Consider the following 16955-nt stretch of genomic DNA (forward strand, 5'->3'; position numbering starts at 1 on the left):
ACAACTTTTACATTGCTTCTATCTTGTCCTAGTCAGTAACCTTCATCAGTTTAAGCAGTATAATAAAACCGAAAGCAAGTAGGTCATAAGGTTGACGGAAACTCGGGGACTGCTCCTACCTGGTGAGCCCCAAGAGGGGCGAAACCAGTCGTGGGCTGTCGAAGAGTTTTCAGCAACCTTGTGAGTAGCTTCTTTTATGAAAAAAAACCGAAAGCAGTTTTTTAATTTAACAGTACACCAATTGTTGCCGTGATGCGTTTTAATACGGTAAAAATCATAAAAAACACATACACCGGATATATATTAAGAGGAAATCGGTCTTATTGACTGCACTACGATTTGTTGAAGTACATTTAAAATTAAAATAAAAGCATGCACAAGTTCTGCTGCCAGTTGGACTTTGCTCCAACTCTCAGCTTGCGAAGAACAATATTAGGGTTCAGTGCCAATGAATTCATTTCAGAGTGCGAAACCAGTATTCAAGTTGGTACATATAAGTTGTCTTCTGTAGCTACCCCGTCGCCTACACACTTGACTATTCAGCTCACCGTCTCCCACTGGATCACAAGACTTGTCTTTTCTCATACTCGCAAACCACGTCACGTTAAGGTGACTCATCGGACATCGATTGTCGGTACCGTCTAGTGAGCGTAGCAACAACTCATGTGCTAACACACCCACTTACACGCAAACGGACCTACATATAGAGAAACCGAACACAGTCGACACACAGACTCGCGCGCGCAGGGATTTAACCGCTCTCCACAGTCCACGGACAAATATGGAATACGTGTAGCAGCCGTACTGCGGAGAAAGCACGTTCCCGCCGTCCGGACTTTCACGAAGGAACTCTCACAGACGATAAGTTCCTTTTTTGACTTGCTCCCATTTCGCATTGTATTGTTGCAACCCACCACTGTCAACCATGCTTAAAACTTCTATTAGTGCATACACCTGATCTGTATTATGGCCATCCTCAGCCGTTCACTAATAGGGATAGAGGTATCACGTGGACTCAATTATTAGAGCGAGTTAAAAAAGGAACTTATCGTCTGTGAGAGTTCCTTCGTGAAAGTCCGGACGGCGGGAACGTGCTTTCTCCGCAGTACGGCTGCTACACGTATTCCATATTTGTCCGTGGACTGTGGAGAGCGGTTAAATCCCTGCGCGCGCGAGTCTGTGTGTCGACTGTGTTCGGTTTCTCTATATGTAGGTCCGTTTGCGTGTAAGTGGGTGTGTTAGCACATGAGTTGTTGCTACGCTCACTAGACGGTACCGACAATCGATGTCCGATGAGTCACCTTAACGTGACGTGGTTTGCGAGTATGAGAAAAGACAAGTCTTGTGATCCAGTGGGCGACGGTGAGCTGAACAGTCAAGTGTGTGGGTGACTGGGTAGCCACACTTCAAAATGAGTGTCACAGCCTCACATCCACAGATGAAACCCAAAGATGTGTGATAATCAAGACCAAACCCGAAAGATTGTGGACATACATCTCTGAATTTTGCGGAGAAACAATATGGAAGTTGTTTCCTATCAATAGTCGTCAGGTTACAGGTAGCACTCAGGCGCAAGAAATGTTCGTTGCCTGCAAATCCTTCATCGTAATCCCAATGGGTTCCAGCAATAGATTGACCTCCCGGGTTGCCTTGTCCCGCCACAGCCTACCAATTCGGGCTCTTAACTCCACTTTATGATTCTATTTTTCCTCTGTGTTCTATGACAAGATTTGTTCAGTTTGGAGCTCTAAGCAGCCACAGATTATTGGATAAGCTGCGGTGATGAACAGGCATCTGAGTTTCGGGTTTTACATCAGTTTACGCCGAGAGGTGCAAATTTGTCACTTTTGAGTTGAATCGATACAAGCTAATTCGACAAATTTGCTGAGTGTAATACTGGCTCAACTTGGCCTGACAAAAACCATGTGACAACATGAGGAAAGGCGCAACCGGTGTGTGTGTGTGTGTGTGATTGTGACTACCAGATTTTGGATGGGGTTAGGAGCGAACGGCGACAATAAAGGATGCTTTTTAAGAGTACACACTGCTCCGAACAGTGGAGTGATATTTGAAGGCGTTTGTGTGCAAGAAAATAAAAAGAAACTGATGCCGTAATCGAAAGCCGTGGAAATCGAATGCTATTGACTTATGCTATTGGCTTATGTTTCTTGCAACCGAAATGCTGAACAGAATTGCAAGTATACATACACCATCAATACTGTGTAATTTATGTGCACGATATTAGCGAAAGTTCCCTTCATTCAAAAGTGGTTTCCGACTGGGTACGCTCAGGTACGGGTCGCACATTATCGATAACTGTACTGAACGAACAACCAGGCTCACTTCCATTCGAATCGCACATCACGTCTTCCAGCTCGCTGGTCCATTGCCAAACAAACCGGTTCACCTTGTCCTGTGGACATTTTAATCGGCGGCTGTGACAGTATCAGCTTTGTTTTGCAACACCCACAGATTACTTTTCTCACTGGCAGTCTAACTAATACAGTGGGCGGGAAAAACGTGTATTCCTGAGTCTCCCCCAGCTTTCATGCAACCCCGCGCGAACCAGGCAACACATGTTATCACTCGACCTTGACACACTTGGCCATGACACAGTGAGATGGTTAGCTGGTTATCTCAAGCGCTGGTCGGTCATTTACATGCAATAAAAAGGAAAAGTCGAGTGCCGTATCATGGAAAGAATATCACTGTACCAGTTCAACTGTCTTTCAAATGAAATGGCATCATTATACTACCGGAATCGATGAGATTAGATTGAGTAAATTGATTTTTTCTGAGGAAATCGCGCACCGTAGTATGTCGAGTCTGATGATGCCAAACCTCGTTTATTCTGTGCTGTTAGTCATACTGCGTATAGCTTAAAGTCAACACCATTAACTCTTTTAGTTATGCCGTGCGAGCTAAAGACTGCTATGCTCTAACGACTTCCAATCTGACCTAAATCAGTTCGATTGTTCTTTAGTTGTTACCGGTGCTTAGGCTCAAATCAGAAAAAAAATCTCTGAAGCTCACGGCACCCCAGCTTTGTCTTGGAAAACCACAATTTCAGTTCACAAATTGTCCATGTATTTCTATTGGGAAAATCCAGGAGTAAGAAATAGTGGCACTATAGTTTCAGGAACTTGTTCGAGTGTAACAAGTATGGTCAACCGAGCCATTTACCCTGGATGTTGTCAATAAGGAAGAAGCATATACAGATCACTGGCAAGTTCTTTTGGCATAGAGCTGAGTAATTAGCTGATAAGTATGGAATAAATCGGTTTGAAGCCAGTGCTGAGTGGCGTAATATCAGTCCCCGACCTCTTAGCAGTAAAGCAGCTTAGGTAGCCCCCAGTATAGTTCCCAGCTGGCCTAGTTGTGTTGCATCCGTTCCTCAATGATACAAATAAGTAAAATATAGTCAACAGACTGGCTTATTTCTTTGTACACAGCCTTCGCCAAAGGTTGCGTAGAAGGCCGAACATCGCACAAGTATCTCAGCGTTGTAATGACACCAGGGAAATACGAACACCATTCTCTCCAATGTGAATCAGTTAGAGCTGGGCGTACTGTACACTGGTAAGGCATGGAAGAGAAAGAATTTGCTTTGGAAACCTATTATTCTCGTGACATGACAGAAGGGAAGAGCTCTGATGTTACTAGATACCTGCATCGGACATCCACCCATTCAGCTAAACACCGTTAACCAAGCGTTTCTGGCTCCAACAACCTCGCTTTCGTTGATCTGTATATGTGGTGTGCATGTGCATGTTGGGTTTTGTGGTTGCCACAAGCTGGCTAAATAAGTTTAATTTGAAAAATCTCCTTAGCAGTAGTTTCAAACAGGAACAATTGTTTGTTGAACTCAGTGGTGAGGTTGCTAAGGATAACATGTCAAAAAATCTTTGGCTTTATTCTGATCCTCCTATACTAATACAAATTGGCCTTTAGGTTAAAAGACAAACGTCTGCATGTGAAACATGATCAAATGGTCGCAAAAGAACGCAAGAGCCGTCGAATCGTGCTTGTAAAATGATGAGTCGTAAGCCTCTGCCTTCCGGTGTAAAACGGAGGTGGCATAACCCAGAAATTTAATCTAAAGTGTTTATCTGTGCATCCCAACACCCTGTGCAATTCACACCTTACAAATGGGATTATTCCATTTATCTACGTGTCCCTTGCTAAGGAGTTTCTTCCCATTTTTAACTGGAGGTTTATCATGAACTAGCTGACCAAATAGACCTGCGATAGTGTACGCAAGTATGCAATAAATGACGTGCTATATGCAATGTGTACGCTGTATAAAGGTAGCGAGAATATTGGGTTGGCCATCTATTAAAATGCAAGTAGTGTAAACATTGACGCGGGATTATCGCATTTCCACGCATATCTTGCTGAGCGCTTACGTTATGGATAGGGAATGGCAGGCGAACGTTGCTATTGAAGGTCTCTGACGTCTATAAGAATTACATGGCTCGTGTATCTGGATGTTTTATTCCGCCTGTATCCGAACGTCTCTCTTTGTGACCACATTAGATCGGTGGTTGCCACACCCACACAACCCAAATGTGATTGAAACAATAAAAAATAATCGTTCAGTTGTTCCACCCTTTTGGGCACAGTCCAGTTCACATGTGTTCTTTACCAGCGAGCAGAAGTAATTTATAGGATACGACGAACAAAAACCCAGTGAGAATATCTGACCCGACTATGGGTGTTTGAAGACGTGTTCTTTTTCGCAATCGATAATTGCCGTAATCATTAATCTTGGTGTCCTGGTAAATGGCAGGTTCGGTGAGTTGTTAGGATATGGTTTTTCAACTTGGCTTCTCGTCATCAAATAGAGTGGAAGTGTAAACCCAAAGGGCGACTTTCGGGTGTACATTTTTTTGCAAAGATGCTCCAAGTCTCACCACACGTTGACCCGGTTCTGAACCAGATAGCTGGACTTTTCAAGGTCGGAAACGGGATTGGATACTGTGTTAATCGATTTTACTTACGCCGTACGTTAAACCAATCAACGGTTAGAGAAGCAATGCGCACGTATCGCCAGGCCGTCTGCCGAGCAGCCGACCGATTGGAATGTAGAACTGCTGGAATCTGTTTGGATAGCACGGTACAACCAGGGTTGGGTCGCCATACAAATGCATTAAAGCAGATCTATTCCGTCAAGTGGATCGCCTTTCTAAGCTACATTTTTGATGGACACATCGACTTTGTAACCATCAGTGTAGCTGTCTGATATGGGTAGTAAAGATAATGTGCAGTTGCATATCTTACATTTCAATGATGTTTATAACGTGGAGGGACAGTCCACGGAACCGGTAGCTGGTGCAGCGCGATTTCACAGTGCCCTGAAGGCACATGGAGCAGAAGATAAGAGCATCGTACTCTTCTCCGGAGATGCACTTAGTCCGTCAATGATAAGCAGCATCACACAAGGGCGACATGTTCCCCCCATTTTGAATGACCTATTTGTTAGATGCGCAGTCTTAGGAAACCACGACTTGGATTTTGGCTTGGATATACTCTGTGAGTGTATAGAGGAGTCGAACTTTCCTTGGTTGAATACAAACGTTCTTGATCGCGACACAAACTCCCCGTTGGCGGGATTGCCAACATATCACATCATCGAACATGCGGGGCTGCGCATTGGACTAATAGGACTACTTGAAGAGGAGTGGGTGGCGACACTATCCTGCGTCGATGCTGAGGATCTGGAGGTTTTAGATATCTGTGAAGCTGCACGATCCTGGACACAAAAACTGAAACAGCCTGGCCCCGAATCGTGTGATTTGGTGATTGCGTTGACTCATATGCGCTGGCCCAATGATCGAAAGTTGGCAGCCGGTGTCCCGGAAATAGACTTGATTTTAGGAGGTCACGATCATGATTACGTAACTGAGTGGTTGGATGAACCTGGAAAACCTGTTCGCACAAGGGCGATTCTGAAAAGCGGCACAGACTATCGGAGTTTTTCTCACATAAGACTGACATTCGACAAACAGGCCAAAATTGTTTCAGAACTGACTGTTGAGGAAGTTATAGTGGATAGCCGTTGGGAAATAAATGAAAAGGTGAGTGTCGACACGGTTTTATAGCGCTTCTGCCCACTACTTTACTGAAGGTGCTCAAGAGGTTTATAGTTTTGACAGTTGATCCCAGCACGAGAAGAAACTGGTATCCAAAACTTTAATTGATTTTTGTCTTTTCTGGACAGAACCCTACTTAATTTACACCTCTCAGTGCTGGTTATAGGCAGGCAGACTTCCATTAGCCGCTTAAAAGCAACAGTAACTGTACGGTCTGCCAGTATAATTCACTAGTGTTCTTATTATGTCCACCTTACCATTTCGGTTTCCCCAAGCTGCACTTAGCTGATTTCGATGCATTGATTTAGCAAGCATTTTTATTCCACATCCCACGTAGCTAGATAGTCGATGCTGCTGATTGTCTGCATGGGGCTGGTGGTGTCCTAACGGTGAACAGTTTTTCTGTTGGCCGACGAAAACTAGCTGGGTGGTCTGAGTCTGCACATGGGCTCCAAAAAGCGAGTCTTGAACATAAGGCAATTCCAGACTAGGTAACCGTTCAGTTGTGATACCCTTTTGGTGCCAAGCTACCCTGTTGCCCGTATGAAGCACGAGGACCGGGATACTGCCAAGTTGCCAAAGCCTTGACAGTCTAGATGCATTCTAGATGCCGTTGGGCGATCGACCTGAGTGCACGGCTTGCATTTGCTGAGCTTATGTTTGCAATCGACGCACAGTCATTTGGAACAACAACCAGTTTCGTGTCTGCCGACGAGGTGACTTCGAGTCTAACGACACTTTCCCCTGGGCGTTCAAGGCCGAGATGTAGACATTTCATAAAAGGCGTATTTGGCATTCTCACTGCCACGGTATGTCCAAACACAGGCACAAATAAACAGATTTTGGATTTCGGTCGTTGATTCAAGTAAATTCCGCCAGTATAACTACACAATCGGTTCATCACAGAAAATCTCATTTCACTGCGGTCCTCCTGATAGGAATGTGGAGTTTTCAATGTCAACCTTTTCTCACCCCTCCTTTGGGGAACAACATCATTGTTGTTTCTATAGTTATGGAAATCTGTTTCCTTAGAGAAAACGCCCCAGTGCCTTTACCATCTTACCGAGTACGACAGTATAACTTCTCACAATAAGCTTACGCATAATATGGCTACCCTCTGCTTTCAACCACCCTCGTGACGTGGTTGAATACTGAGGAATAAAGTTCCGTCTAGTGAAGTTCGCAGCACTCAGCCTGTTTTCCTCAAGTTCAACGAGCGCACCAATGCAGCGGTTCGTCATCGGGAAATACTTAACAGTAAACCGAGTGATCATTACAGCCGCGAAAGTACCATTGTGGCTTCCCATTTTGAAGATTCAATTATCTTTAAAAATAACCCAAACACACTTTTCTGTAAGGAGACCACAGCGGTAGTCGGATCGTTTTTTACTGTTCCATTTATGCAGACATGCATAATAGCACGTAACTCATCAAAGTGGCGCTGCTGGACCAACTTTGCGCATAGGAACACAACTGAGCGGTAGTTCAGTATGTAACTCTTAAATTGCTCAAGTTACACCACAGCTACGGGACCAGCCTCTTGAACGAAACGGTATCAACAAGGTTCACATAACGAGGTAATGCGTTAATAAAATACACCGTTTAGATTTCACAGACAGTGGTAAAATATTTCTCCTCGCGTTTTGTGTTTGCTGATAAATAGAAGCTTAGGGAAAGACGCCCCATGCAATACTGAACAGTTAGTGGAATTCGTCAGGAATGTACATGGACGGCACAATCTTTGCCTCAACTTCAACAATATCGACCCCAAACTTTCTTTTGATATAGACTAATTGAATCACAAATTGTACGAAGGTCAGTGGTATGGTTGCCGAAAGCTGCATTTTCCGTCCTGACATTTGCAGCCAGGCTGGGCCAGTCAGTACAGTCACGATACAGCCAATAGCTTTCACTTCAATGTTCTTGTGCTTCGAACATGGTCATAGACAAATGCTGCCCCACATCACCAAACGGCGATTCAGAAAAGTAACTATCAGCTGTTATGATGTTAGTCTATTGATTCAGTATGACAAGGCGTGTGTGCACACGCTCTGTTTCTGAAGTTTTCTCTAGTTCACTTGAGCCACCTGATTTTCGTGCACCATTTCCAAATCTCAGTATCTTTGCGCGTCAACCGACCGACGGATTCTAACGTGTTCACTTCCTGCACAAAGGATCTGTTCTCAGAAAAATTCGGAGAGACATTGGTAATTCGAAGTTGAAACGCGTCAGAAAGTTGAACGTAAGATTCTTTCGAAGACTGAGACTCGACTAGTTTTGGGAAACACCAAAGCGTGTGTTAATTGGTTAGTGCTAATCGGAGGAAGAGGACTAACGTTTCTTAAAATTAGGGCCAGTAGAAACGGTTATTTGGATTGCTGTTGTACTGAGATTTGGAAGCTACCTTGACTTACGGTTGACACTGATCCGAGCGCAGTCGAATAAGATGCAACCATTTCTGCTGGCGTTGTATTTTACATGGGCACGCAAACCGAATTCGTAACCCGACAAAAGGAGAAGAGAGGACGATTCTCATTTTTAACTAATGTTGGTCGATCAGAATCTCAACTTGGAACTCACAAGAAGTACTTCGTGGACTACAGAATCTTCGGTGATGTGCAGATGCGATCTGGTTCACCAATAGACACGCAACCATAAACGATGACCATCGATACCACTAATATAGTTGGCCCTTTAGCACGGCATTATTGATTATCCACTCCTATGGTAGCCGTTTGCTCACCATCAACCTCAAACGGAAAGTATAACTCCATGATTCTCGCATGTTGATTTATTCATTCGTTTATGACTGTACAGCAAACTGTATGAGTCTATTGGCAGAATGTCTGTCGGTAAGAATGACAACGCAAACCAGTTTGTTTGGGGCAACTAACCTATTTAGCTAATTGAGTTGTCTGATGCAGCCTGATTTATTTAAATGAACCAAAAGTGTTCTACGACTACAATCGTCTGGATGAGTAACCCAGTCGCTTGTTCCTAAAGTCGATGCGTATCAGCGGTGACTTCAAATCAACCTTTAATTGGCCACTTTGTAACCACTCCTCATTACTCTTCCTGGCCGTTCCCTGGCCAGTTTCAGCCTTCCTCTCGAATTAGTTTTGCCTGATTATTGCAGTTTGCTGGCTGTGCTTCTATGCTTTACTTCAGGGTTTAACGGTGGATTGCCAGTCCCGTGTGGCCTCGCCGAACTTTTTATGTAGGGTGACGTCTTCCACGCATAGTATAGGTAGGTAAAGTTCACTCATCCAAGGGTTTCGTATGTACTCTTGTCAAAGTTTTTTTCCCTTTAGTCATCTTAGCTTCATGCTTTGTAGTCAGTTATGAAGCAAATGTGTCAGACCAGACTGCCGGCTCTTCCTAGGTATAATCACCAACGCAGTGTACTTCCACACCCACATCAACTCAAAGCAACCTTTACAATGACTAGACCGTGGAACAGTGATGACGTTGTCACTCAGGCTAATAGGCCTTTTTCTGTTTTTTTTTTCGGAGGGAGCTAGCGTAAACTTGATGTTTCGCCAATAGGGTAATCTCAGCTTTGATGTTTCGCCAATAGGGTAATCTCAGCTTCTTGTCCAGTATATGTTTTGGAAACGGCAGTATTTAGAACTACCTACCATCTCTGCCGCCTACGCGGATTCCAGTCACTGGAATTGCTGACGCGTATTAGCTGAGAAGCGGCTACTGAACTAAGCATATGTGTTGTTGGCGGCCGTTGGAGCGGAGTTACATCCTGTAACAGTGGTTGGCTTAGCGGGCTGTATGGTAGCATTTCACAGAAGGGATTCCCGGATTCGGAAGGTTCGATAGTGTTGTTTCCTGGAGGATTTGTCTCCACGAGGAGCACTCCTAACATATGCTATTGCAGCATTTTCGTCCTCACAAATGTCCACCGACCTCAAATGAGATATAACGCATTCGTAAACAGTCAGCGACCCAAGAGAGAATTTTCCGGCAACAAAATAGGCTCGTCTATGCCAATGTAATTAGTACATCAGGGCGTTTACTTTGACCGAATATACTTTGACCAAATAGCAGAAAGTGACTGTACTGATGACTTGAATTATGTTCATTAAGCATTTGAAAAGCTGATAAACACTTGTCTATTTAGACAAATGCTTTTTCTCTACACTGAACAGTTTTGGAAATCAGCGAGCTATCTGTAGCGAAACGGATAGTGGCATGGGCATTTCTTGTACAGTATACGGTTTTATTTACGGTATATGTGTAGAGCAACTCCTATCTGATTCTACCCTCGTACCATTTGACTATTATATAAGGTCGAGATGGACCAAGTGGTTAGAGCGCGAATTTACTGACCGGAAGGTCTGTGGTTCGAACCCGACCCCTGCCTCTCGACTTCCTCTGTCTAGGCTTGGGCAACCTGGCAGTGTCCCAGCCCTCGTGCCTCCTTCGTGTGGCATGGCAGCTAGGCACCGAAAGGGTACTACAGTTGAACGATTATTTATTTTCATATTAGATAAGGTCTGAAGTATGCTTTAAAATGCCATACAAATGATATCAAAATATAGGTACAGTTGAACATTATTTATTTTCATATTAGATAAGGTCTGAAGTATGCTTTAAAATGCCATACAAATGATATCAAAATATAGGTGCAGTGGCAACTTGTAGTTTATGGTACATAAGATGGTAAGGCTGACTAATATTCGTTGACAGTGCAGTACCGGATTTATTGTGTTTATCGTTCACCGCTTAGATGGGTCGTGAATTTCGATCAGCCTATTTGATGCCACTATATTTTTACACATATATTTATAACTCGGAAGTCAACTTGATGCTGATAAGGGTTGCAGAGAAATTCGAATGAATCCCTTGTTTTTTGAATCCAGATGTAAACTATGGGCTGCACAGTCATAATCGGCTGAGTAATTTGGAACTACATCAGTCTGTCGTCTACATAAGTTTAGTACACAATTGAGACAAAATAAGCGTAAGCTGTTTGTAAATCGCCTTAGCTGCGACCGTAAACTTACTATATGGCTAGCTAAAGACAGTCACACAATACTGTCATCACACACAGTTTTTCTCAGAAATATACCCCAAGCAATGTACTTTCATCGTACTGAAGATGAAACTTGTGTACGTAAGAGTAATTTTTCGATGTTATTTATGGTGATCCGTCCTTAAAGTACACACTAGAAGTCACGAGTATCGGTAACGAATTGCGTATCCGCTTATCAGAGTCAGAAGTAAGACGGTTATTTATTGCCTTACTATTAACATGGAGAATAAATGGGGATGTTGCTGGAAGGCATCACGTGTACCACTTTTGCTTCACGCCAGAAGCTGCGAGCTGATTGCTAGAGACCATCAGTGTTTGGTTGTTGATTTTTCTGGAACATCTTTGTTGGAAACAGCAATGTAGCATTGAACAATAGAAGTGCACAAATAGTTTATGGTTTACAGGGGTAAAGCCATGTATTTTACACACCTGAATAGTCTCTGATTTACTCGTTCATTTTGAAACTTTACTGAAGCTACGACAACAACGTGTTGTGGTTGTTGAAAAATAAGCGAGAAATTGGCAAAGCTCAGTGAGCAAACCGAAGACCCTGTATGGTGAGCTGACATCCGTTTCTGATTCGACCCGTCACATAAAAGCACCCCGATGGACACCCTCGCACAATGAGCAATGTCATATGCGTTTGCACTGAGCATCCCACTGAACGCCCTGTACCCGTCATAAGTCAAAGAAAATGTAACCTGAGGGTGAACAGCGGTGATTGTTTCTAAAGCCAACAGTATACTTATAGTTGTCAATTCAGCTGAACGAAAAAGGATCATCTGATGGTCTCCATCACTCAGGAGTCGCGTTCTGGGCGTGCACATACGGCTAGCTAGTGATAATCAACATTCACCTGGGTTTGTACGACTACGGTCACAGAAAGCCACTAGCATTGCTGTACGCTTGATGCTCTGGATGATTCATGGTTTTGCTGACACCGGAACCCTGTCAGTTGAACCCAATAGTGTCCGCTTCTTATAACCCGGGGACTCATAAATCAAACCCAGAATTCATCCACATGGCGTTCCGTAGGTTCGACTTAGATAGACTAATCACACCGAATTGCATGTGTAAGGTATTAAGGTATGTTTTTGTCTGTAAGTTGATATTCACAGAAAATTATTTATACCAACATACGGGACCTAGCTATATGGCATCATCAGGAGCTAAGACTGCTCTAGTAAACCTACTTTATCTCGAAGATCCACACGTACAGCAAGCTACTATACAGAATCGACAGCGCTTATGAAGCAATCAGATGGAAAGTGACGACTTCAATCAGAAGAGCTTTCAATGCCACTCAATTAAAGATCCACTTTACCAGTGATCGGTTGCCCAGCACGAATATCAAGGATAAGGTGCTGATCCACGACACTTCTGTGATAATGTATTCATTCTTCTGTGAATTTTACTTAGTCGACGTCGGCTGAACGAATTGTTGAGCACATACCGTCAGGCAATGAAACTGGACAAGGGTAACGTGAATGCAGCTCACCTCATTGGTACAAACCACCCAATCTGGTTGAGTCGTTGAGCATGGTGAATCGAATGCCGCCAAATCGTTCCAAGTCGAACAACCACAGTTCTTAAGCTTTACAGACGCTTTATAGCCGAGGCTGAAAATATTCTGATCGTGTACTCCACAACTGCACTGGCAGTCGATACTGTGTTGAACATACTTTTTCGCGCGACCCGTTTTCACATAGTTACGTGGCGAAATTGAACAGGCTTAAAATAAACCACAGTGCATCTTGCGCCGAAATCATAACGTTGCCTTTCTGTTGAAAATCATGGATGTCTCTGGGAGTCAAGGGAACCCCTGTTCCCTCTCACCCGGACTTAGTTGGGTTTGATCAAGGCAGTGTCATTACATCGACTGCCAATGAGATTCATAAAATGAAAGAAGAGGGAAAGTGGTCCGTAGAGTCCATTTAGCTGCTTTATATTATCTGTCGATCCAGGGTCGTACATGTCAGGAGTTGTGTTCAGTAGAGTTGAAAGCCACATGCAGGGAAAATAACGCACGGTAGGGATTCTTTCAGACACTTTTAGGTGAGTAAAGGTCGCCAAGCTTAAACATACAAACAATGAGATGCACCTGACGTTTTTAGTTTTCTGTCGAATCTGAAGGTAAGCTCTTCTTTTATCTGGTCTCCCAATGATTATGAATGGGCTTAATGTTAATCGTAAACAAACTGTCTAACCCGACGGCATCACTGGATTCCTGTTGATAACGGTTGTTCGAAAACACCATGAAAAACTAATTCCTGCTCACCTAACGACACCCGCGTTACATGAGTTAAAATTGTTTGTATCCTTTGTATGCTTTACAATGTATGCAACTTTCTCCCAAATTTTATTCCTCAGAATTAGTATTTTCGAATCGTCAGAAATCACTGTCAGAATCATTGGATTTTGGCATGTGGTTTGGTCAACCGAACTGAACTCTCTCTATCATGACTGGTTCGTTCAAACACATGATGCAGTTTTAACCACATATCACTTGTTTATACTGTCACTGAATCCTATGAATACTCATGTAGGTCTACATGGTTACGTTGGAATTGGTGCGAATTTTGAACAAGCTTGCGTATGTTTTCTCCAACAGGCTCCGAGGCATCTCTTTTAGTACATATAATCCCGCATCTAAGGCACAAGCATTTTTAGGTTCCTTGCATATTTGTGGTACATCGAATGGAACGTGTTCTGTCGCTCAGGATGTTTTCCTTGAAAAATCTGTCCATCTCCTCGTTGACACTGGCTAACGTACTCAGGGTTGGTATAATGATTACTCCGTCATTTTCTCGTTGAATTTTTACTTGTTACAGGCTTCATTCAATGAAACAACTTGAGCCCAAATTTTTTGCGTGTTGAGTGGCATCGGTTAGGTACTTCAGGATGAAGTCCAAGTCAGATTTTAGTTAATCGAGCCATTAGCTCTCGACGCTGGATGCCGTTGCTTTCTCATTTAATATACGTCACATGAACAGTGAAATTCACTTCCTCAAACGAGATATCTCCATGGGAAGGTCAGCCTCTTGAAAGGCACATAAAAGCAGTTCCCACTGGGATTGTCCATGTGTGCGGTCACTCCGAAACTAGGCCATTTATAGTAGAGGCTTGTTACTATCTTCCCGTCCAGCGGCCGGTCATTGGAAATGTTTTTATATCACAGATATGATATGAGTGGGCTTAGTGAATGAGCACTAGCGAACAAATATCACTGGGAAGAACTCTGATATCACCATCTTGCGAAATCCGGGATCTGTTTTGATACATGTGTAAGCATTTTGACTTCAATGGAAATTTTCCCCCCTAAAAATGATTTTGGAAGTGCATAAAATAGGGGTTCAGACATTTGTGCAGTCAACTATCTCTCCAGTGCATGCGTGTTCTCAACACATTGCAAACGTGGTGATTTGTTTTCGTTTGGCCGCGATTCCGGATGTACACGGTACAACCGCAGTCGTCTCATAAAAGCCTACTTTGGTCATACAAGCTTCGTTATTTAGTGTACCAACAAACCGACACTGAATGGTAGAGATGTCTTCTAGCATAAATGGTTATAGTATAATAGGAATGTAAATATGTCAGCAGCGGATGGGCACCCAATTGTCAACTGATCGTGTCTCCTCATATGGTGATGAAACGTTTGCAAGTCGATTCCGAAGCTCGGCGAACAGATCAACTGCCACCTGATCAACAACCAACGAACGGTCTTAGACTGTCCAGGTTTGTTCATCCTCATGTAGTATCTACACCGATAGCTGCAGTTGGCTGATGTCATGTATAATAATTCAATGAGAAACATGCCAACTCGATTAGCTGTATTAAAAAGTGAAACAACCGCTGTACTCCCTTACAAATATCTCTCGCCGCTCCTGTTTAGCTTCACTTCTTTGTCCTTGGAGAAATGCCGGTACTTTATGTTCTACCTTTTATCCGCTAATTAATAATCAGTTTTAGCTAGGGCGACCTCTGCAGGCTAAGCTTGTGGTTATATTTGTTTGCTCAGCACCAGCATTCTGACAGCGGGTGTTTTTTGACAGCGTAGTGCACGTATGAGTAAAATACCACGTCTATATATAGTGGGTTGGCTAGACACTAAAAATGGGCAAATACGGGTGTTACATTCATTCAGTGTTGGCTACTCAGCGTGGTATGCCGCAACTCCTGGATTTATTATCATGTCTAGCTGGTCGGGTGAGCAGTAAATTTGTGCCTAATCAGTACGCCATGCTTGTACAATACGGGCAACGAAATCAATCATTGGCTGGCGGTATGTGTATGAGTTTATTTTTTGTGTTTCCTCTCAAGAAGGTGCAGTACGTATTTTAAAGTTCTCTTCGGAAGAAAATTACTGTACCACCAACATTGTACATCATTTTAACTATCGCCCATTCAGATTTTGTGCTACGTCAAAACGCAGACAGAAAGGCTGGAGAAGAAGATGGAGTTAAGCCTTGGTCGTGTTGAAGTCCCTTTGGATGCGCGTTTTTCTTCTATTCGAACTAAGGAAACAAATGTTGGCAATTTTGTTTCCGACATTGTTCTGACTGGGGTGGATGCAGAAGTAGCAATCATCAACTCAGGGACGTTGCGTGCTGATCGAATAATTGAGGCCGGAACATTCCGTTTGAGAGATCTCATTAATCTGCTTCCCATGTTGGATCCCATGGTTGTGTTGCAAGCAACTGGGAAACAAATTTACGAGGCCCTGGAAAACGGTGTTTCGCAGTATCCTAAACACGAAGGTAGGACTAAATTTTCGCTGGCTTTTCCTGTTAACTTGCATTTTTGACTGTGGGTTACCTACCTCATATTCTGGGGTAAACTGTGTTGCAATCCTTGGGCTCCACAAGGTTTGTTCCTGCCTTACTGCAGTTTATGTGATCCTCCTCTTAAGCGAATTTAAGTATATTCTCAGTTGTTGATTGGTGTGCTAGTTAGATGCATTTGGTTGGACAGTAACCTCACACGCAGCCACTATTTGTTGAGGAATTCCAGTTGCGAAATTGATTTACGTAATATTTTCCTTACATTAAATAAATTCCAAGAATAGACCAACAGTGTTACTCACTATACTCTACTTCAACTGTTTCCTGTGTGAGAATGCGCCGGTTCTTTCAATATCGGATCGCATCTGCTCGAGTGCGGTGGTGACGGGTGTTTCGAATGATATCCCACAAACCGAAAGCTCGCTTCGGTAACAGTGATGTTATATATGCTGATTCGCCAATCTGTTGTTTCTGACTGCTGACCCAGCTCCAGTGCCTAGTGCCAGAGAAAAGAGTCACAGAAGGGAACACAACAGTTATATTCCGAACAAGTGAGCGGGAGAGCGTGAGCGCGCACGAGTGCGAAAATAGGACGGCCTCAAGCTATTAATTGGAGGGACACTGAATTTGGTCCAATGCTGACGCACGCGGTCTCGGTTTGATACGAGACTGACGCGCTGCATGTTGCGTGGGCGTTATCTGACCTTGATCAACGCTGACTTGCGCTGCCTGGGTTCGATACAAGGCTGTCAAGCGCTGCGCATCGAGGAGACGTTGTCTTTCTGGTTAGCATCTAGCGGAGCTGAGGGTCTCACTAGATTTCGGGCATTCAATGCTTGCTTTCAGGAATCTGACCTTCCTGATACCTCCCTCCTTTTGACCATTCAACGTAAGATTTTCGCCGCGGATCAAGTTGTAAAGGTTCCATCAGTTTTCATCAATCATCAATCATCAATCATCAACCATCAATCATCAATCATCAATCATCAGTCATCAATCATCAATCATCAATCATCAATCATCAATCATCAATCA

At 43.5% G+C, this 16955-nt stretch overlaps 1 protein-coding gene across 1 annotated transcript in view; it reads left to right on the forward strand.

The window, feature by feature from the left end:
- Positions 1-16955, forward strand: part of T265_12878 (hypothetical protein) — a gene marked incomplete at both ends in the record, with an annotated part of 29638 nt that overhangs the window by 296 nt on the left and 12387 nt on the right. The window contains 4 exons of the mRNA XM_009165980.1: positions 646-790; positions 1027-1233; positions 5235-6077; positions 15548-15896. Of these exons, the coding sequence (XP_009164244.1) occupies positions 646-790; positions 1027-1233; positions 5235-6077; positions 15548-15896 (1544 nt within the window). The remainder of the gene's footprint in view (positions 1-645; positions 791-1026; positions 1234-5234; positions 6078-15547; positions 15897-16955) is intronic.

The sequence above is a fragment of the Opisthorchis viverrini genome (assembly GCF_000715545.1).
Source record: "Opisthorchis viverrini unplaced genomic scaffold opera_v5_20, whole genome shotgun sequence".
Lineage (NCBI taxonomy): Eukaryota > Metazoa > Platyhelminthes > Trematoda > Opisthorchiida > Opisthorchiidae > Opisthorchis > Opisthorchis viverrini.